This window comes from Salminus brasiliensis, chromosome 16, assembly GCF_030463535.1.
Source record: "Salminus brasiliensis chromosome 16, fSalBra1.hap2, whole genome shotgun sequence".
NCBI lineage: Eukaryota > Metazoa > Chordata > Actinopteri > Characiformes > Bryconidae > Salminus > Salminus brasiliensis.
The window spans coordinates 18,276,931-18,298,868 of NC_132893.1; the positions used below are offsets into that span (position 1 = coordinate 18,276,931).

At 42.9% G+C, this 21,938-nt stretch overlaps 1 protein-coding gene across 10 annotated transcripts in view; it reads right to left on the reverse strand.

The window, feature by feature from the left end:
• Positions 1-21,938, reverse strand: part of nbeaa (neurobeachin a) — a 198,082-nt gene that overhangs the window by 20,427 nt on the left and 155,717 nt on the right. For 4 of the 10 annotated variants that reach the window (XM_072659429.1, XM_072659422.1, XM_072659421.1 and 1 more), the window contains 14 exons: positions 20,874-21,054; positions 19,269-19,393; positions 18,820-18,927; positions 18,278-18,446; positions 17,179-17,650; positions 15,322-15,476; positions 13,659-13,782; positions 12,713-12,832; positions 8,097-8,230; positions 6,872-6,933; positions 2,436-2,500; positions 2,161-2,269; positions 905-1,071; positions 432-556 (listed from right to left, as the gene is read on the reverse strand). In XM_072659429.1, coding sequence (XP_072515530.1) covers positions 432-556; positions 905-1,071; positions 2,161-2,269; positions 2,436-2,500; positions 6,872-6,933; positions 8,097-8,230; positions 12,713-12,832; positions 13,659-13,782; positions 15,322-15,476; positions 17,179-17,650; positions 18,278-18,446; positions 18,820-18,927; positions 19,269-19,393; positions 20,874-21,054 — 2,116 coding nt within the window. The remainder of the gene's footprint in view (positions 1-431; positions 557-904; positions 1,072-2,160; positions 2,270-2,435; positions 2,501-6,871; positions 6,934-8,096; positions 8,231-12,712; positions 12,833-13,658; positions 13,783-15,321; positions 15,477-17,178; positions 17,651-18,277; positions 18,447-18,819; positions 18,928-19,268; positions 19,394-20,873; positions 21,055-21,938) is intronic. The other 6 variants (XM_072659426.1, XM_072659427.1, XM_072659425.1 and 3 more) reach the window with 4 other exon arrangements.

Sequence of the window (21,938 nt, forward strand, 5' to 3'; positions counted from 1 at the left end):
TGTTTACTGATGTAGGCTATAGTCATATACTTTGGCTATTGGATTAGCTCCACTAGCATGTATATGAAAAGCCTTGGTTGAGGAGGAGAGATACCTGGAATAAATGTATGTAGCTACAATCAGTGCAAGACTTATTACTAAACTGAATTAGGTAGTGCCTCGAGTCAACAAGACAGAACAAGACAGTCCAACTGGGTATTTCAACACCCAATTCCTCCTCCCATGCATTCTTTTTTGGCTCCACAGTTTTAAAGTTCTGAAAAATAGCCGACAAATTGGAAACCACACCTCTTATACCAATGCCTGCTTTTACACTCCGATCAAGAATCTGATTTACTCTTTTAAACATCCATGTTCCAAACACCTTATCCTGTAGATTGGGACCCATCCACTGCTGTTAGAATGTGAGGAGAGCTAGATAAATCACTGACCATAGTCCTCCAGGGCTTTCAGTGCCACATCTGGGTGGGTGGAGCCAAAAGCATTGCGTACAAATCTCCGCCTCCTACGAAGGTCATCCTCCCAGTAATCCAAACGCCAGAAATCATGCAGCTGGCTGAAGAGGGCAGAGAGGAGTGGACAATGGGTTACGTAAGCACACTTTCTCAACAACAGGATGTAATCATCTTTCGCCCTCGAGTGCACTGTAATCATTTCACAAGCGTCTTTTCATGCTTCATTCTGATGTGATCTCGCGTCTCAATCCAAGTTTAGCAGTGTGGTGAGCAGACAGGGGGCTCATATCCACAGTGAAGCTCTGCACACTGATAAACATCATTATGAATACCTTAATATCCTTCCAACCACGCGCAGTAAATTACAGCAGTCATAACACAGAAGCAGCTCATTGAAGCACTTTGTCAGCGTTGCTGGGAAGACTTGGAATGGCCGTGTTGGTGTGTACCTCTGTGACATCGTGCCCCATGCTCCATGTTTATTGGTGAGGATGTTGAGGATCTTTTGCTTCAGCTGGTTGGCGGTGACGTGGTCTCTGTGCTTGGCAGCACTGATCAGGTGATCGCACATCTTCTCTTCCTCTCGTCGATCTGCTGCATACTGAGCGCAGTTCGACTAATGAAGGCAGAGTTAAAAGGAGAACAGGGTAAACATGACTGTGGATTCCGGTCCAAATCTCATAATAAAGGATAACTGAGTGCAATCTCGTCAATCTTCTACCCATTCAGTCTTTTTAACTGAAGCTCTTACAACTCAAGCCTTTTCCACTCTTAGAGATTTCGCTGAAGCTTTCCTTTACATGTACTCTAACTATTAATCCTCTAACTGTTCTTCTTCTTATTGTTATTACTATTAACCATCATTACTTTTATTATTAAAACTACTACTGCTGCCATCAATGACTAGATCAGTACTCCCAAGCTTTAAGGTGACTTTACACCATTTATTAGTCCTTTATAAGTGGTTCTGTTCAGAGAAGCATGGGTCCCCCCCTTGTGAGTCTCTCCTTCCTCCAGCTTTGAGGGAGGTTTTTCTTTTTGCCACTGTTGCCTTTGTCTTGTCTCACTTGGGGTCACATGTTACGTAAAAGAATAGTGACTCTAGACTTCTAATGTGCGCGAATAAGCAATGACTCTACACTTCTAGCGCTACGCAAATGAGCAGTGACTCTAGACTTCTAACATTACATAAATGTGTAGTGACTCTAGACTTCTAACGTTATGTAAAGGAGGGTTACTCTTGACTTCTAATGATTGCAAAAAAGCAGTCACTCTACACTTCTAACGTTACGAAACTAAACTAGTGACTCTAGACTTCTAATGTGCGCGAAGAAGCAGTGACTCTAGACTTCTAACATTACGGAACTGAGTAGTGACTCTAGACTTCTAACCTTACATAAATGTGTAGTGACTCTAGACTTCTAACCTTACATAAATTTGTAGTGACTCTAGACTTCTAACCTTACGTAACTGAGTAGTGACTCTAGACTTCTAATGTGCGCGAAGAAGCAGTGACTCTAGACTTCTAACATTACGTAACTGAGTAGTGACTCTAGACTTCTAATGTGCGCAAAGAAGCAGTGACTCTAGACTTCTAACATTACGTAACTGAGTAGTGACTCTAGACTTCTAATGTGCGCAAAGAATACATAAACATGTGGTGACTCTAGACTTTGTTTTATGTAAATGCGTAGTGACTCTAGACCTCGAACTCTGCGTGTTTATGGACATCCTCTGCCCTCTGTCTGTTAAGGATAAACTCTGCCTCGTTGGCTACACGAACGATGTGGTCCTTCATGGCGTGACACAAAAGCCTGAAACACACAAACTGCAGTTAGCCAGCAGGAATATCCAGCACACGCTCACACAAACTGGGTTAGACTGTGGCTGAATAACCGTTCACTGAGTTAATAAAGTGTATGGTGTGTTTATGAGGTCCATATGATGCACCTTTTCTACATAAAAAATAAACATCCTTACCTGCCCTCATTAATGAGCTCAATGAAGGCAAGTCCTGCGTTCTTCTGGATGGAGTTCTGCCACTCCTAAAACAGCAAACAAACACAGATCAGCACTGTGAAGTCATCCTATCTGTATCTCACAGCATGGAAAGCTGGATTTTCCTCACTTGTTTGTGAATTGGGGAGTGAACAATGTTATTTAAAAGATTAGCGGTGTCTGGATAGTACCATCAAACGCCATTAATTTAAACTCCTTATCCAGAAACTAAGCTGTATAAACAACCCTCAGGTTGTCTTAAAGGTACAGTAACAAATCAGCCTGTTTAATTCTAAGAATAATAAAGATGGACTGGATAATGGTTGTGTAAGCATGAATTATTAGCATTTTTGGAACATCAAGCAAATGTTTATATATAATGTTTATATAAGCACTATGGATGCAATAAGTTATTATGGGGGTTTCTCTGTGATTTCCCTTATCCAAAATGGCCAAGTCACCACCAAATGGCGCCCACTAGCTAGGTCTTTACAGTCACATGATGCTACTAAGACTGTGAGTGTGCTTCCTTTAAATCACATTAAGTGCTGAATCCACCATTTGAGTCACTTCTATGAACTGTGTTGCGTTGTTGACCACTGGCTATAAGCTGGGAAACCAAAAACACTGCTAATGACACACTGCAACTGCAGTAAAATGAAAAAATATTGGATTACATTACATTGTTAACAGAGATACACCAATTGACAATCGATTGGCCGGAGACTGGATCAATCTCATAGAACCAATTCTGTGCCGGTCACATTTACACTGCACAAGCACAAGCACAGCCACAGCCACACACACACACACCATGGCTGAGACTAAAATGGCTCACTGTGTCGTCCACCTGCAAAGCGATCACTGGTCTTCAGCAGTTCTTAAGAAAACTTCATTGGGCTTTAGCACAGCCAACAGGAGGACAGTTCACATGTCTGGAAGTACCTCCAACATGGACAAGGGCTAGTTTGACTAGACCAAAGTACGTCAAGTAGAAATGAAAAACATGTGTGTGACCCTGCACATCTCAGCTCAGCTGTGAGACCCAGCAGTCAAAATTCTTCCACTACATTAGCGAGATTAGCCTTTTTAATCCCAAATATGAGAATGTGCGTCCCATTGTCCAGCCTTGCGTTCACTCCGGTTCGATTACTGGATACTCTGGTGTGATTGGTTGAATTATGGGCGGATTTAGGAACTGGCAGTGGCCTCAGCCATTGTTTACAAAGCAGTAGCAGGTTACTACTAACACTACTACTTATGCTTCTGCACTAATATTTGTTACATGCTTTACATAAAATGTGTAAAATATTTTACAAGTTATATATTAATATCTAACAGTATAAATGCAGCCATTTATAATTCTCAGAAAGAAAGAAAATAGGAAATGTCATAGTAAAAAAAGAATAATAATAAAAATCAGTGCATCTCTAATTTTTAAACAGTATTCCTGTGAGCATATTGAATATGGAGTTTTTATTTTGTATGTTGGCAATGTGCAAACTTTTCCAATCTTTCATTTACCAGTACCAATGTCCTCAAGCAAAATTACATCACTCCTTTTCTTTCCTATGGAAAACCACTCTTATCCAATTAGTTCTATTAAGCAAAAATAAATAATGTTTAATGACCACATGTGGTAATGGACCATCAGGTTAAACCACGCTGAGTACTCCATGCTGTGCTAAATGATGTGCACCTAAAGTGGGAGAATTGTTACATGGACTGGTGGATTTTATGCTTGATAAACTAGAAAGTCAACACATCTGCAGCTCAGGCGCAGGCGTAGTCACAGTCTATCACAGTCTAAGACCTATCGGAGCAGACATATCGATGATCTGTCCTCACTCAGTGGCTGGTTGCCAGGTTCATATCAGAAGTACAGAGAAGAGAGGGAGCGGGTGGGGGTGTATGGACAGGATGCACTTAGGCCGAGCTGCTGATGGTTCTGTAAGGCTCCATCATTAGAAGCTTCAGTTACCACCCTCTTCCTGCCAATCAATATTTTGGGTTCGGTTTCGTCCCCAGAGCCCCTAATGGAGGGCCAGCGTGGAGCCAGCGTAACATTATCTGTGCTGACGGGGGGGATGAGGGCAGAAAGGATAACGGGAAAAGAAGGGGGGAAGGGGTGTTATGGGTGGGACAGATCATAGCTCTAAACTTCTGCTCATGAGCCAACAGCAAAGACCGGAGGTGGACAACTAGGAGAACTAGGATGTTCAGACTGTGTTCGATATCAGTGTAGACCTTTTGGATGACATGCCTTGAAGTTCAAGAGCTCCTTTAAATTCATGGAATGAGTTCAGACTAAGGTAAGCACAGAAGCTACTTTGCTTTTTAACAAAAGGATAACAGATTTCTAACAGTACCTGCTGTAATAGTAGCTTGTGCATGTTCACTACAAACCTGACTAACTATATTTATCACAGACTCTTACGAGAAGGTAATGCAAATGCATGCAAATGTCTGTAAAAGCTGGATCAGTTTAACAAATGAGTTTAACATAAGTGTGGGGGGCTGATTCAACGCTGAAGCAGTAGCACTCAGAGCAGGCTGAAACAAGGATCTGTTGTTATTAGAAGCTGTGACTGCGTACACATTATCAAATCAAGACAGAATCTGTGGAGAGAAACAGGATACAATTTTGGCCAGTGTGAAAGTTTATAGCATGTCTTATGAGGACGTAAGAAAGGCAACTATTTAGGTGAGCATCTTTGCTAGATGTCGAAAAAGCTGCAAAAAAAGACGTCTTTGGTGACCTGCAGGAAAAACTTACCCGATTAAGGCCTGTATCTGTATTTTGATCAGCCTACGTCTTTATGTGTGAATAAAGAACGGCCAGGCTGGCCTAAAACTGGGCGTTCATGTAGCTCTTACGGCAGCTGGTGCTTACTGGGGACGATAAAGGTGAAAACTGCAAAATGCTAAATGCAGGCCTATGTGCTTTTACTGAACCTGAAAACCTGTTCAGGCAGTATCATAGCTTTCCCTCTGAATTCTATTTAGAAATCTGACAATTGGTTTATATATATATATATATATATATATATATATATATATATATATATATATATATATATATATATGCACTCTGTTAAGGTCAAAGCATCTAAAATACCTGAATGGACTGAAAACTCTTGTTTATGAAGGTCAGCGACAATCTGTCACTGCTAAAATGTTGCTCTGATTTTGTATAGGGGGGCTCATATTCGAGCACAACATGCTTCTCTGGGGAAATCCCTGCAAGCTGCACAGCAATCAAACAGATTAACCCTGGACACCTCCAGTGTGTATAAATCACAAACATCAGACCTATACTGTTTTAATCACATTCTTGGTGGCTGTCATATTGCACCATTTTGAAGCACAATAGCAATTCACAGTGACGCAGCTAGCCTGACTCATCAGTGCCTGCAGGAATCATCAAATTAAAATGTAATACTTCTGAAAAAGTTGTCAAAGCCTCAAATGTAATTTAAGACCAAATGCAAAAGCTAAAATCACTATTCAGGTATTCGATATGCTGCACTGCGGAAAGTCTCAGAGAGAACAGACAAGCAAATACACAACTGGCTTTTTACAGGGATGGTAAAGGCAGATGTTTGGCTTATGCTTAAGAGAGGAAAAAAACAAAAAATACGACTACACCAACAAAACACTCCTTTTAAGAATGATATTGGTTGCATTTTTATGGTTGCTATGTTTTTTATGGGTTTCTTTATCAGGCAAAAGATTTCCCATGGCCAGTTTTGAATAATGCATGTTCTGCAATGGTCGCAATAACAGAATGTACTATCAAGTGTACAGTTTTGTTTACAGCTCTTTTGTGCTACTTGTTCATTTAGCCTGCTAGACTCTCCCTGTGAGTAAGAACTACAATGCATCAGACATCAGACAAATAAAAAAACATATTGGTCCGTTAATTGGTTCGCTGATCAATACCTGAATATGAAAGCTAATCAAATGCACATCCCTCCAGTTTAACAGCAGGTAGCAATAGGTTAATGCATGTCCTGCATTGGGGAAATTGCACACGAGACATATCATCAAACCCGAAAAAAAATCATCCAGGCACCAAAGTACAGCCTCCACATGAAGCAGCACATATCCCACAATGCATTTCAAAACTGTTTATGTACTAAAGAGTTAGATTGGAAAGCTAATCTGGCTCAAAAAAAGAATATGTACAGAGGACCCTACTGAATTACTCTGACTGCATTTCAATCAATTTAGTAGACTTCTTAGCAACTCCTACAACTGACTCCCCAGTCTGTGATCGTTAACCCCACCAATGGGACGAGTTGGGTTGTCCCACATCCCACATTTTTTAAAATAGCACTGCTCATAAACAGTAGATGCTTGCTTATTAATCCTGCACAACTACTACAAAATGATCTCTACTGGAATGTCAGTCTCACCTGTGAACACAGCAGCATCACCAGCTCCACCACTGACGTGCTGGACTTCATACACACCAGACCTGCAGTGGAATGGAAGCAAGAGATAGATTTGAACATACAATAAAAACACACATGCTGAAACACAGAGACAGCTTATAAAGCTACAGATCATCGGCATGCAATGCTGTCTTCATGTGATACCAGCAGTGACTAGAACAATCATCTCGGACAAACAGTAAAAGACAAGACAGTCAAAACGAGACAGTGAGGCCGAGAAGGACTCGAACAGAGAGAGCACCAGAGAGAAAAGCATGAGAGGGAGGGAGAGAAGGACAGAAAGAAGAAAAGGTGGGAAGAGAAAAAGAGAGGATGATTGGCAGAGGAGTGAGGACAGTGACAAAGGACAGTGGTAAGACAAAAAGCAGATGGGATCTGAACATGTGCGAGATTTGTTCAGCCTCCCTGACCCTTTATATGTCTTTCAATCATGAGTTAAAGCAGCAGTATGTGAAAACGGGTATTTCTTGCATATGGCTCCCCCTTCTGTCAGGAGGTGGAGTTGGCACTTTAAACCACCCATAAAGGACTTGTTTACATGCATTTCTGGACAAGCTGAAAGAGATTACAAACTGCAGTTGGAAGCGTGCCAAGCCTGAGGTGGAGTACCCCAATGATTTTGAGGCTGTTATTTTAAGGAAAACATGCTACATAGGGTTGCTTTAACTGGAAAAAACAACAACAACTTAAAAGCAACTTAAAGCTGAATATATTCATTACAAGGGGTGTCCACAAACATTTGGACATACTCGGTGATCCTAGGAGGACACCGCAAAAACAGTCCAATCAAGTTGCAGTTTGCAAAGCTTATTTTAATCTGCTAGATGAAGGAAAGTGTAGGGTAGTGCTCAGGGTGAGAAATCAGATTTCAGGGTTAAGCAGCTGTAATCTCTGCCTACTCCGCTGGAGCTGTGGTCAGGAATCTTTATCTTTTCTAATTCCCTAAACACTCCACACAGACTCGGTCAGATCTTACACCATAAAGTGACCTAAACCAAGTTTAGCCGGTACTGGAACTGGAACCCTGCGACATCCTGACCTCATACCTCAATCCATGGAGTTTGTGTGTGCATGAGGCAGCCAGTGGTGCAGACACACACACATATGCACATACGCACACGGCAGACAGTGAGGGACTCCACAGTGAGACGCCAGCTAGAGAGGAAAAAGGAGCACTATACAGCACCTGTACCTTCAATCAGCAACTCCTGCCCATGACTGCCCAGCAGGGTCCTGGACAGGAAGGGCGCAAAGTCCACGAAAATCTCCCTCAGCAGGGGAGCCACCTTCTCCAGCGCCCGCTCCAGCTTAGTGGTTATGCTGTAGAGGAGAGATTTTGGGGGACAAGGGGGGGGGGTGAGAGACAGAGAGACAAAGACAGAGAGAGAGGTATTAAGATGGTGCACAGACAGGAACAGACAAGCCTGTCTCATTAGCTTAGCACATACATATGAGCTATGCACTACAGCACACCCATCCAGCACTAGTAGGTTAGTATGTAAGAGTTAGTGGGTCAGTGGGTGTAGTACAGTGGTTTACAGTCCTGGTTCTGGAGCCCCTTGGCAGCTTGGCAAAAATCCAAATGAACATGATCGATCACTTATCTCAGATGCAGACGATCAGCCAAGATATATTTGGTATCTGATCAAATGTGTGCTTCTTTAGTTTGGAACAGGAGACGCTAGGCTAACGTTGCTAACAAACACTGGACCTAAATGGTCAATTCCAGCCAAACACGTCAGCCTAAATATTTAATTTGATGCTAATTTAATACCAATACCAACTTGTTAGAAGTGAATAAATTAAGATCTGAAAATGTATTTACCTAGAAGAGATTGGTGACAGTCTGAATCCATTGTTTGTTAGCAAAATTAGCCTAGCATATCACGCTGTAATCTAAAGAAGCACACATCAGATAGCAGAAGTGGTTTAGCTGATTGGCTGCATGTGGGGAAAGTGATAAATCATGTCCATTTGTTTTTTTGTTGAACTACTCCTTTACGCAGCGTTTACGTTCTCTCAGAAAACTTGGTGCACAATCGCTAAGCTGAAGAATAATGAATTATTTTGACAAATGATAATTGCCTGCGAAAAATGGCCGCCAAAAACACTATCACGATCCAAATTCTGTTAAAAGATTTGACATGTGAGCATCACAGCCTGCATTTTTCCTGATGGTCATTTTATTACTATATAATGACCACCTGGTCTAGTTCTAATATTCTAGGTCTAGTCTAGGTCTAGCTTCTAATATTACTTAATCATGTCCAACTTTAGCTTGCATTACACTACATGGACAAAAGTATTGGGACACCCTACCCCACTCTCTCCTCAACCCTAAAAGTTCCACTGCTCTACGGCCTAGTACTGGAGGGGCTTTATACCCTCATAGCCCATGCCTGGCATTGTTTATCTGAGTCTCATTCTGCATCAGCAATGAGTGAAAAAGTAGCTAAATGCATTTATTAGAAGGGGTGTCCACATACATTTGGACATACAGTGTACATTTACAAAATATTAACCCCACCTCTTTTAGCTAATCAAGCACGTCTAAAGGCAGTGATTAGATGAATCTGGTAAGGTCGGTTAGGGTTGCAGGTACAGTGTTGAACGTACATAAACATACATGAACTCAACCCACACCGCTACATAGGATATGTACTAGCACAGATTCTTCCACATGAACATTAGCCTCATCCCTGATATATCAGCTTTTATAGATTTTCCTTAGTTATTTTATTAAAATTAAATACTGTATTTATTAAAGTAATATTACTTTCAATAATAGTATTATTAAAAGTAAAAAATATGTATGCTATTTTACTGGTAAACATACCTGTAAAGGTCTCTTCCTGTGTTGAGAGCAGAGAAAACACTAAAATGAGCAGAGCATGGATGCTTCACAACCAGGACTAGTAAAAACCACTGCTCTAGTGTTATGCTGCTAACAAGCACCAAGATTCTTCCACAAGGGGGAGCTGTGGTGAGGGCAAAGGCTTCACAAACACTGCTACAATAGCACCCCCACCTCTACAAGCTCAGCGGACCTATGTCGAGGCTACGGCTACAGGCTGGTGGATGCAAACGACACCAGACTCCGAGGTCTGAGGGGCTGAACGAGGACAGAAAGCCGAGGAGAGACTCTGTAGCATCCAGGGCGGTGAAACCAGGCTTAGAGCAGGAGCAGTTGATGGAGCTCATGGTTGCCACTGTTATTAAGCAGCAAGCGGTAAAAGAGCAGGAGGAGGAGGAGGAGGAGGAAGTGATTCAGTCCCACTTCAGAGTATGGAAAGCCCATTGGCGGATATTGCCAAATGTAAATATAGCTCATCTGTTCATTTTCTGTGAGTCAGGATTTTTCCAGGGATGAAATGAAGTAAATCTGTGAGAATGCAGTGCGGTTATGTGTGTGTGTGTGTGTGTGTTGTTGCGCTGGTCTTGTCCATGAGGTGGGACTGAATCAAAGAGGTAGGGGGCAGTGCAGTCTGGCAAGTAAAGGGTCACTCCCACCAGCATCCACCTCCCTGTCAAACAGGAAAGTCAGCCTAGAGAAGAATATGTGTATGTGTGTGTGTGTGTGTGTGTGTGTATGTGTGTGTGTGTACGTGTATGTGTGTGTGGGTGGAGAAAGTGTGAGAATTATATTTTTACTGGTCACTTTATTAGAAATGTCTACCTCGACCGGCTGCCTTGCCTCCTCACTGGTCAGTTTGTGCCGATTTACTACTGTACTGGTTCACCAACCAAATGACATCCAGTCAAGAGCGGTCCAGCAGTCGAAACTGACCAGTGTAGAATGGGGCAGTTGTGCATGACCACAAATACAGGCTACAGTGTGCAACCAAACACTTGTACAGAGCCTATACCTATAATGTCCATGCACTGTATACAGGGAGCAGAATCACGAGACAGGTGTTTCTGATAAAGTGGACCGTTTGTGTACAGTTCTGTGCAAAAGTCAGAGACCATCATTAGTTTATCGAATTTCCAGTCGAAACAGCCATCAAGTACAAATCTCTCATTTTTCAGAAGATAATCCACCTGTGGAAAATAACTGGTCTGAAACTGTTGGATGTGAGGCTGATTAAGGGTGTACTCACACTAGGCAGGTTTGCCTTGTACCATGCCTGAGCGCTATTGCCCTCCCGGCCTGCGCTTAACGCTTCAGGCCTGAGCATGCTTATGTCATCATGATGTTAATGATCTGTCTGATTTGGACTGCAAACTTCATGGAAAATGACAGGGGCCCGTCCAAAGATATTAAATACTGAATATTTAATATTAAATAAAATTTCTTATTCCAAGAATAAAAAACAATCATAATCTGTGCATTATGAACTGAAGCTTTCCAATCCTGGATTTCTCCCTACATTCCATATTTACTGCCACATATCTTCCTTTCCCCCCCCCCCGTCTCATTCCATCAAGAAGAGTTTATGACATAAACAAGTGAAGTTGTGGTAGATTTAACACACACACTAGATTCGATTTACTTCGAGGCTTATTTATGGTTTTGGGCGCTGACACATGATTTAATAGATTTATGCAATACAGCGACGCATGACTGATGTCATGCCAGAGGTCTGTGCGCGGGAATTGTTGAAAAAAAGCTAATAGACAAACTGCTAGGGTCCAGACCTCAACATCATTAAATGTGTTTGGGGTCAACTGGATGGTGAGAAGCAGAAATCTCCCTACAGATTCCTAAAAACTTAAAAGAATGGAGGCTGTAAAAAGAATGAGGGTATACTTAACACAGATTTCTGATGAATCTACTGTGAGACGCGTCTCCCTGCTTTTGAATGAATGATTAACTTGCACTGGATTGCACTTAGTAGCCGTTTTTGACTGAGAATTAAATAAATTAAGTGTGGCCTCTGACTTTTGCACAGTGCTGAATACGCAGAGAGATAGAGAGACATAGACAGACTGAGAGCTGCAGAGCTAGGTACAGTGGCTATGGAAGAGTCTGGGCAATCCTGCTCAAGTTTCTGTTACTGTGAACAGTAAAGTCAGTAGAAGATGAACTGATTTCCAAAAGGCATGATGTTTAATAAATAAATAAATAAATAATAAAAAAAACACTCTTGTTCTACACAAGTTTAGAGTGGTAAGCAAGGAGCACCATGCCGAAATCTGGGCACCCCAAGAGATATGAACTTTCAGACTTTTACCAATGTCTCGGACCTTAAATAGCTTGACCATAGTCGTTATTAGGAACAGGTGATGCAAATTTTAAAGCTTTCTAAGTACTCTGGACTCCTCAAAGCAACAGTCAGCAGGCATGGGTTGCTCTAACCATCTATCTAGCACACTTAATGCAACTGCTTCCATTAACAGAAACAGGGGAGATGAAATTGAGGTCTGGAAGACCTGCTCGTAGAAATGCTAGAAGCCAAATCAGGGCAAATCGGGACACCCCATCTTTAGCAGATTCTGTAGTGAGGTACACTGTTTTACTGAACAGCAACCACCTTTTCTGGGTGTACTCGCCTTCAAATTTAGCATCAGAAATATTTAAGGAACATCTAAACAAGACCTGCTTACAAATATTAAAGAAATGCATCACCTTTAACTGCCCTTTATGCCCTCGGAAATCAGGTCACCTTTCACCTGCTTAGCTACTCACCAGAACAGAAATTTGAACCAGGGGTGCCCAAACTTTTGCATGCCACTGAAGGTAGATAGATAAATAGATAGATAGATAGATAGATAGACAGAAAGAAAGAAATCAGGGAGGTGGGAGTCATCATGTCTGTCGTGTTTGTAGGGCTGGGTATGGACTAGTTGAAGCTTCCTTGCCTAAGACACTGTCCTGCATCTCTGGGAGCTGTCTGGAATCCTGCCAGTGAGCTAAAGGATTTGAGCTCAGGAGGTGTCAGGCCGGTTCGCAGTGGACACTGGTCCACTTCACAAAAGGCACTGCAATACAAATGGGCACAGACAGTAATTACAGGCACTTTACAGTAGTTCTCACAGACTAGCAAGTAACAGAATGCAGTGAGCTCAGCTTTCCTTGCCCTGATTAACAGATAAATGACGGCTTCAGTCTCAGTCTGCATTCCTGTATTTAATGTATGAAGCTGATTATATCAAACACAATATTAAACATACGTGCATGAATGATATGACAACACACTAGTGGTATTTAGCTGTATGTTTGTTTGTTTTTTTTACTTCATTTAATCTTATTTCAATAGTGCTTATCTAGCACCCAAGTCTCACAGTAATCTGCATTTGCAAGTGTTATACAGAGCAATCACGTTACTTGAGCGCCATCTAGTGGAGGATGGCAGATTGACATGCAGGTTTGCCAGTCTTTTTGCCAAAATTGTCAATACACCCACGGTGTCTGAGGACTTCCTTTCACACACACACACACACACTCACACACACATACACACACACCACAAAAGAGGCAGACAGGCTTTCATCGAGGCCGACGCCTGCACGTGGGGACTACAGTAAAGCAATGCTAGGTCTGTGAGCGAAAAGGAGGGAGAGAGTGTGAAACAGAAGGAGAGAGGTAAAGAAAGGAAAGCAACAGAAGAGACAGGTCAAGTAGAGGGGAACGCAGCACGCTGAACGGAAATAGAAGATGACTCACTTCGCCTGGTGTACGAGTGTGAGAAAGAGAGGGGCGGGGGAGGGGTTCGCAGAAAAAGAAGGAGAGGTCGGAATTCGAGAAGTGGAGGAGAGATGGAGAGGGGAGGTGATGGAAGGAGAGGCTTTGGAAACTGAGCTGCACCTCATGTTCTCCACCGTGTCCTCGGGCATGGGGGCCACCGTCTGCACAGCGGGAAGGTTTTTACTGGTCGCTCCGTTTACGAAGCTGGAGGAAGAGGAGGAGGAAGAGGCAGAGTCTGTGGCACCTGCGGGAGAGGATGAGAGACATGCTGACTTAGAGACAAGCGTACAGCGCTGCAATTGAGCAGAGGCTTTGTTCAGAGAGGCAGCTGAAACCCGGATCTTTCAGTCACGCCACAAAAACTATAAGAACTCAGGCCACATTTGCCTGTTATTTCAAACCTGGTTCAGACTGGATCTCTGGAGTAAAACCTAGGGTCGTTCAGTGTGTGATGCCTTGTAGTGTCCGAAGGTGCGACAAGCAAAGCTTTCCTAAGCAAAAAACAAGCTCTTCTTAAGACTTAGCAATAAATACACTGCTCAGGAACCCATGCATGAGTTTTTACACACTGATCTGCCAGAACATTAAAACCAAGAGCTTCTACCCCTCCACCCCTCTGACATTAGACATGGTGCCAATAGGTTCACATTTATCTGCTCCAGAGAGTCTTATTCTATTGTCAGTACTTCTCTTCAAGTACAAGACAAGCTGTGTGTGTGTGTGTGTGTGTTTGTGTTCATTTGCAAAGTAGCCTAATTCATTCATTAGAGGGGGTGTCTACAAACATTTGGACATAGTTAAGACTATTCGCCAATAATGGTCTCACAAAATGTCTTGCTTTCATATGTAGGACATACATAATTAGCTTGCCGAAGTCATGTGATGACTACTATAAACATCAGATTCAGTTTGAATTTGAATTAAACAATATTAGTGTTAAATGGTTTATATATGGTTTATTATATATTTATATATATATATATAGTGTAATCTGCTTAGTGGCTACGGACGGCAAAACGGTACACCACTTCAACGCTTCAGCAAACAAGAACTAGAAAAGCCTAAAACACCAGATCATTTCCCCCAAGACTATCACCTTTTTCTTGGAATTGAACCCCTTTAAATCCAAAAAAAGGCTTTGCATCACTCCCAATGATTTAAACTGCCTGCAAAAGCAGATGTAGAAGTGAGAGAGATAAATCCCACAGGTCTGGACTACAGTGTGTTCAGTGCATTAGTCTAAGATTAGGTTTAATCTGTGCCCAATTAAACTGAGCTCTGCAGAGCAAATGCACAACTTGATTCAGATCTGCACTGCAGGATTAAAAGTACAGCTGATTAAATGTTTGTGACCACAGACGACTTAAACTTAAACAAAGCGGTACCGACCAGCTCTGTTCTAGAGCTCTAGTGCTGGGAGCGGACAGCTGAAATACCACTCTAGTGGACACTGAGACCACATAATACTGGTACTGAGGTTTGTTGATCTCACCCTCACACACACACAAAAAATGTGTGTGTGTGTGTCCGTTAAACGCTGTTTCTGTACGTCAGAAGATTAATAGTGAGGTTTCTAATGTAAGATATAACCAGCTGGAGTCACAGCCGGAGCTTTAGTAAACAGACATTGCTCAGTGCTGTCCTGCAAAAGAGTCAGGAGTGCTGTTAGGAGTCCATGCATGCTCCAGTAACAGTTAGCAAGGTTTCTGCTTTCTTTCATCGTTCATATGTTCATATTTAGTCTTTCTCTCTCCACCTTGCGTTACACCCCTGGAATGCGTACCTGTCGTGTTGATCATGCTCTTAGGCGTTGCGGTGGCAGCGGCGAAGATGTTAGGCGTGCTTCCAGAAGAGGGCACCGCACAGGTAGTGGGAGTGCCAACCGTGTTGACAGCCAGACTGCCAGGAGGAGGCTTCTTTACAGGTACGACAACACTCCTGTGAGTGTACACACACACACACACACACACACACCACAAGTGATTAGATAAAATACAATGCATAATAATATATACATATATACTGATATATACATATATAAACCAAATTATTATTTATGTCTCTACACTTTTATATATTGTTTAATATTGATTGCAAAGACTTGAACTCTGACTAATTATGGTACACTAAAAGGTGATTTAGTGGATCTATTGGAAGGAAGAAGTCTAGCCATTCGCTCACAACAGCACAAGTCACTATATCAGTTAAAGTCATCTAGCCAGCTAGTTCCAGTTGTTGCATGCATATTGCATGTTGAAGGCAAAGTAAAATCATTACTTAACTGATGCCCAAAATGGCATTAAGAAGTAAATAACTGATACACATAATTACAAAAGTTAAACAACATTTTAAACACCCATTAAAGCAGCATTTTGCAAGATTTGGAATTTTTGGCTCCTGGGTTTTCCCCTACAGCCAGAAAGTGTAATTTGGCACTTGTACTCCATTGCTCCACTCCTCCCTCTGAGGGACACGCTTTACACATGCATTTCTGGACAAGCTGAGAGATACAGAAGCGGCATCTGCAATGAAAGAAGCATGCAGAGGCAGCAGACTGCTATTACAGGATTTTACACTAGTTTGACTCGAGTTATTCAGTGTTACTCAGCATTTTTGCGAGAGGTCCTGTGCAGCTCCACCAAAGTTATGTAGTGCAGCAGCCACGTTTCTGACGTGGTAATGATAGAGACGCTAGTCATCCTCCCCCTTACAAGTCAGTGGAGCATCATTTTTCAGGAGAGAGTTCTGACATTAGACATTAGATTTAAAATGGTCTGCTTGCAAAAGGAGCATCAAAATAAAGAAAGTAAGCGGACAAAAAAGGTTCCTAGGAAAAGAAATATGGAACAATTAAAAAATTGTGTAGTTTTATCTACACAATCTGAAGAATCTGAAAAATGAATATCATATGTACTGAACGGTTGTTTTGGTGGGAAGATAAATAAATGAAAGGTTGTAGGACTGCCCCCCCCCCAAAAAAAAAGCAAAACAAATATGCTCAATACCATTTATAACATGAGCAGTAACACAGTGAAGCAAGCCTTGAAGAAATCTACCCTCTGCATCTCATTTACAACTTACTGCTCAATGGAGGAGTACAGCACAAGCAGACAAAGTTGAAAAAGGAGCTTTTGATAAAATATTAACCCTTTCCTATCAATTATTCATCCTTAAGGAGCTGATGAATGAGAAACAGTGTAATCCAGAGCATGTTTTATTTATCAGGTTTTCTTAATTGGTGAGAACAAAGCAGATTAATGTTCTGAAGAGGTTTGTGTGTACTGTGAAGTCCATGCACAAAAGCATGTATGAACTCCCAACGGCTTGGGAACATTATACTGCCATAAGCAACTCAGGAAAAGCCTGGGGGGGAAGGAGGAGAAAATAGCTACAGACCAGAGACTTGCTCTGGAGTACCAGTGCTGCTGGTCTATAAATGAGGGATAAAGTCAAAACATGCAGAAGCCACATTTAATCTGAAGACAGCAGCTGCAATAATGGGATAATGATAGTAATAGCTAATCATCATCATCATCATCATCATCATCACCATCACCATCACCATCACCATCACCACCCATCCATAGCAGTAGAGATATTTAGCTGTGTAGGACTGAACACTACTGGTGCCCTTCTCTACCTGTCAAATGAGTGGAACTGCATGGGCAGCATGGCGGCGGCCTCCCTCTTCAGGGCGGGGTCAGGGTGGTAGGGTTGAGGCTCAGGCCCCGCCTCTGCCCCCTCCACTGGTGCAGCCACAAGGCTCTTCAGGATCTCCTTCACATTGATGCCCTTGTTTGCCTGGCTGATGCTGGAGATGGACGCGGCTGGCTTCATATGAATGTCCACGCCGGGAGGGGACTCCAGCAGGGACTCGCGGGACTTGCGCACCTCTGAGGAGAGTGTGCAGAGCAGCTCGCTCATGGCGTCTGGACCCCCGCCAGAGCCTGTAGAGCCCCCAGAGGCCTCGCCCCCAAGCTCTGAGCCATTGAGGGCTCCGCCCACCTGCTCATCTCCAATGCCTGAGTCGGTGTGGGGCAGAGAGCCCTCCAGAGGGAGCTCGTCCAGGGGACGCTCGCCACGGCCGCTGTCTGAGAAGGAGGATGGGTTTTCTGTGCACACACACATATACACACACACGATAATAGATTAGCTAGCTTTAAGGAAATAGTTCTACAAGCACTTTACAATGCAGCAAATCTACAGGCTAACGTAGCTAAACAGTAATTATATTTTAAGTACACACTAATGGTCCGATATTAGTCTGACCGGGACCGATCTCAGGTCTTACAAGCTATGGTCATATAGCAGCACAAGACCTACCAAACAGGACCTGCCCAGTCAGCCATACACACCTTTACAAACATAATATTCTAAAGGGACCTTATACTGGAAATGTAAGTGACAGTTTGTTCTGCTTTGTAATTCTGCAAGGAGACTCGGAGCCTGAGACCAGTCTGGTTTCTCACACCCATCGGATTTACAAAACTTTCCCGTTACACCACACTGGTTCCTCAGTTCACAGCTCATCTTAACCGAGTGATTATTCACACTGGTGTGTCTAAAGCATCTGACCTGCAGAATAGCAGTGTGGTACATACACATGTGTGCATCCAGGCAATGGTTATAAACATCCCTGACACACAAACACACTCAACAGCTCTCTCTCCCAAGGACACTGCAGCGGTCAAAGGAGTAAAAGTGTGCAGCAGTGAAGAGGGAGGAGTCCTGAGCGTCACCTGTGCTGGTAGGGGAATTAATCTCTTGTCGGATGCTTCTTCCCGATAGGCTGCTGGACCTGCCAATCTCACGCTGCGGCTCCAGGATGTCCCGGTACTTGGACACCATGAGGACAGAAATGAAGTAGACTACAGCCAGAGCCAGGAACTGAGCCTGCTTACTGTCATCCTACACACACACACACACAGGGAAAAAGACAATCAGATACAGGCTGTAAAGCGAAAAACAGCTCTATCTAGCCTAATCTCTCTCTCTGGGTCTCTGATGTGGAGCATATCTAGTGTGACAGGACTTTCTTTTGAATGATGAGACACCGAACCGAACTCTCATTATTCAACTACGTCAAGGTAAATACAGTGTTCCAATCTATGGCACATTTAAATGAATATGTTGGGGGAAAAATTCTAATTATTATATTATAATTATTATAGAATTCTAACATATTATACAGTGCATACACACAGATACTGCTAGCAAACTGACAGCTCCCTCTCTAGCTGTCCATTTGTCTGTCTCTCACACGCCCTCACACACGTCTCACCACATCTCTGAAGACGACGGCTCGCAGACGGTTGATGTCCACGTCCTGCAGCAGCCTGTCAGGGTCCTTGATGGGAGAGAGGTTACGGGGGACGTTGGCAATGGCACTCTAGAACAGGCAGAACACAACGGCTCAGAAAAGCTACTGTCACTCACTCACACACACACACACACACACACACACACACACACACACACACACACACACACACACACACACACACACACTCTACTGCAGTTAACACGTTAAGAGCCGGCAGCAGTTCGTACTTATGAAACGTGAAATTCTCACAAAGACCCTGACTGTAGCAATCCTTCATACCGCATAACTAATTCTGCAGACTGTGTAGCTGATGCTTCACGGTGTAGCTTTTACAGGCTTGTTTATGCAGCAGGGAGTGTTGGTTTCTGTGTGTGTGTGTGTGTGTGTGTTGAGCGAGAGTGTGTCACCTTGCTGGCGGACGCCGCACTCTGAAGGTTCTCCTGGGTCTTGCTGATGGGCAGTGAAGACTTGCTACCTCGATCTCTCTGCCTCTGCCTGCACTCCAGACAGTTCCTCACAGCAACACAGCACACTGGAGACACAACGAGACAGTCAGACAGACAGGTAGACAAAGACAGAGTTAGATAAGACTTCTAGACTGAAAGCAATCATACATCTCTTTTAGTGGAAGTGAAAGATACAAAAAATAAAAATAAAAATAGCCTGTTCTGACTTTGGACAGCTTAAAAAAAATTGTCCCGTCTATCTATCAGACCTTCAGACCTTTCAGTTTGATCCGTTCCAAAACAGCAGGTGCGAAACGTGTCTTGGACTATGGTCAAAACATCTGGTCCAAAAGGATGATCCAAAAGAGGTGGTCTCAGTCCGGATCAAACTGAACCACGGTTGGGTTGGTTGGGTGTGTAAAACCCTTTTTTGGATGAATCAGATAATCAGACCTACAACTACAGGAAGGTGAAGCAGGCTAACCATAACCCATTAAACTATAGAAGGGAAAAAACACAGAAAAGACAAGTATTTCATTGAGATTTAATCACTTCAAACTAGTCCTATCCCATACTATTAGCATAATATTAGCATATTAGTGGCAACCAAAGCTATCCATTCATTCGTTCATTCATTTTTTTCTGGCTACCTACCAATCAGACATCAGACCACCAATCAGTCCTCCAGGATAGCTAATATCTTGTCCTTTTAAATTCAGTTGGCTAGAGTTAGCTTTTAGCCTAGCATGGACACCCGCTTCCCTTGCTTTCGCTTCCTTGCTCCCAGGCCTCAGGCAAAGCAGTGGTCATGAGGCCTTGTTTATCTTGCAACCTGTTTTCAGATATCTAATGAAGTCTGGCGGTGATGTGCCGCTCTGCAGTGTTACTGATTCATAATCATGTGAGGTATTGCCTCAGAAAACTGACCACAAGCATCAACAATACATTATTCTCCTAAATATGGTCTTCCTTAGTGGCAACCAAAGCTATCTATTCATTCATTCATTCATTTATCTACAAAACTGACAACACACTGACATCAGAAGCACAACCTTCTACAAGCCAATCAGTGTGAAGTATACAGGTGATGCAGCCCACGTAAGTGATGACGACGGGACGCTGAAGACTTCCAGGTGTGTAAACGCCTTTACTATATCTTTATTTTTGTCCATTTTTAGATTTCTAAAAACTACAGGGTTTAGGTTTGAGCCCTGTAACGGCTCTGTACACTGTGTAAATCATTTTGGATGAACAGACCAATAGAAAGGCTCCACATTCCTCGGAATAAACTCTAAATTATTTTACATTGACTTCCATTCAAGGTCACAAACATTTTTGACCTCCTGTAAACTCACCATTTTGGATCAGCATGTTCTTCACTGGACAGAGCTTATATGCTTTGTGACGGTGGTTTATGGTAACAGAATCTTTGCAGGTGTTCTTTTCCAACTTAACCCAAGAGTAACAGTGAAAATCCTGCCTTTCAAAACAACTCAGATTGTTCCCGCAGTTTAAAAAGGCTTTACATCCTGGCATTTATGTGCAACATCCACCAACACCACACACCTAGTCGCAGGCACTGTCGCATCAGTCCTCCAGAGGACATGTTCTTCTCAGCCTCGATCTCACTAAAGTTGAGGGAGCTGGCGAACACCAGCACATCCACCATGGCCATCAGCCTGCTGAGAAACGTCACTGCTGTCTCTGAAGACATGCCCTGCGTTGCCTCCACGTTCTCCAGCTCAGCCTAACACACACACACACAGTCAAGAGAATGTTAACATTACAACATACAACTTAAGCACACACTCACAGCTTGTGTAATACAAACACACACACACACACACACACACATTTCAAACCCTACTTAAAGCTTAAAACAGACACAGTGTGTGAGAGTAAGCAGCCAGGCTATGATTGGTGAACACACACACACACACACACACACACACACACACACACACACACACAGTACGTGTGATTATTGTGAACCCAGGGAGGTGTGAGTGAGGGAGGTAGCAGTGGCAAACAGGCCGAGTGAAGCGCTGTGAGAAGACCTACACAGAGAAAGTGCTGCAGATGCTCAGGCAGTGCTCTTCATCAAGTTCAGCATTCTCACACTTTAACAACTGCCGAGTTTTTAAAAAAGGACCAGCATACAAGCCACTACTGCGACACAGGGTTGTAGAAAACCCTTCAAATGCTTTAGGAGGATGTTTCTTAAGGTATCTACAAAGCCTCGCTCCAGGCTTCGGTGAAACTTCAGTCTGATGCTCCACTGAGGTGCTGTGGTGATGCTCACCTGGTCTTTACCAAACACAGCGGTTCACCCACAGTGGACCCTATGCTCTTTGACCCGAGAAGCCTACAGCCTTTGATTTCTTTGCGGTGGCGGTGACAGGAACCAGGAGTAAGTAGGTTAACTATGTAATGCCAACCTAAACAAGACCTCAGAGTTTTATACATAATGTTGATGGTGGTAAAAGAGAGGTAACATGAATGGAATGGGTCTTACTCCATCATCTTTCTATTTTTTTTTTTTATTATTTATTAATATTACCCCCCCCTTACACAGCGCCCCCGAACACTAGCAACAATATTTTCTTACATTTATTCTTGAAAAAAAAAGCA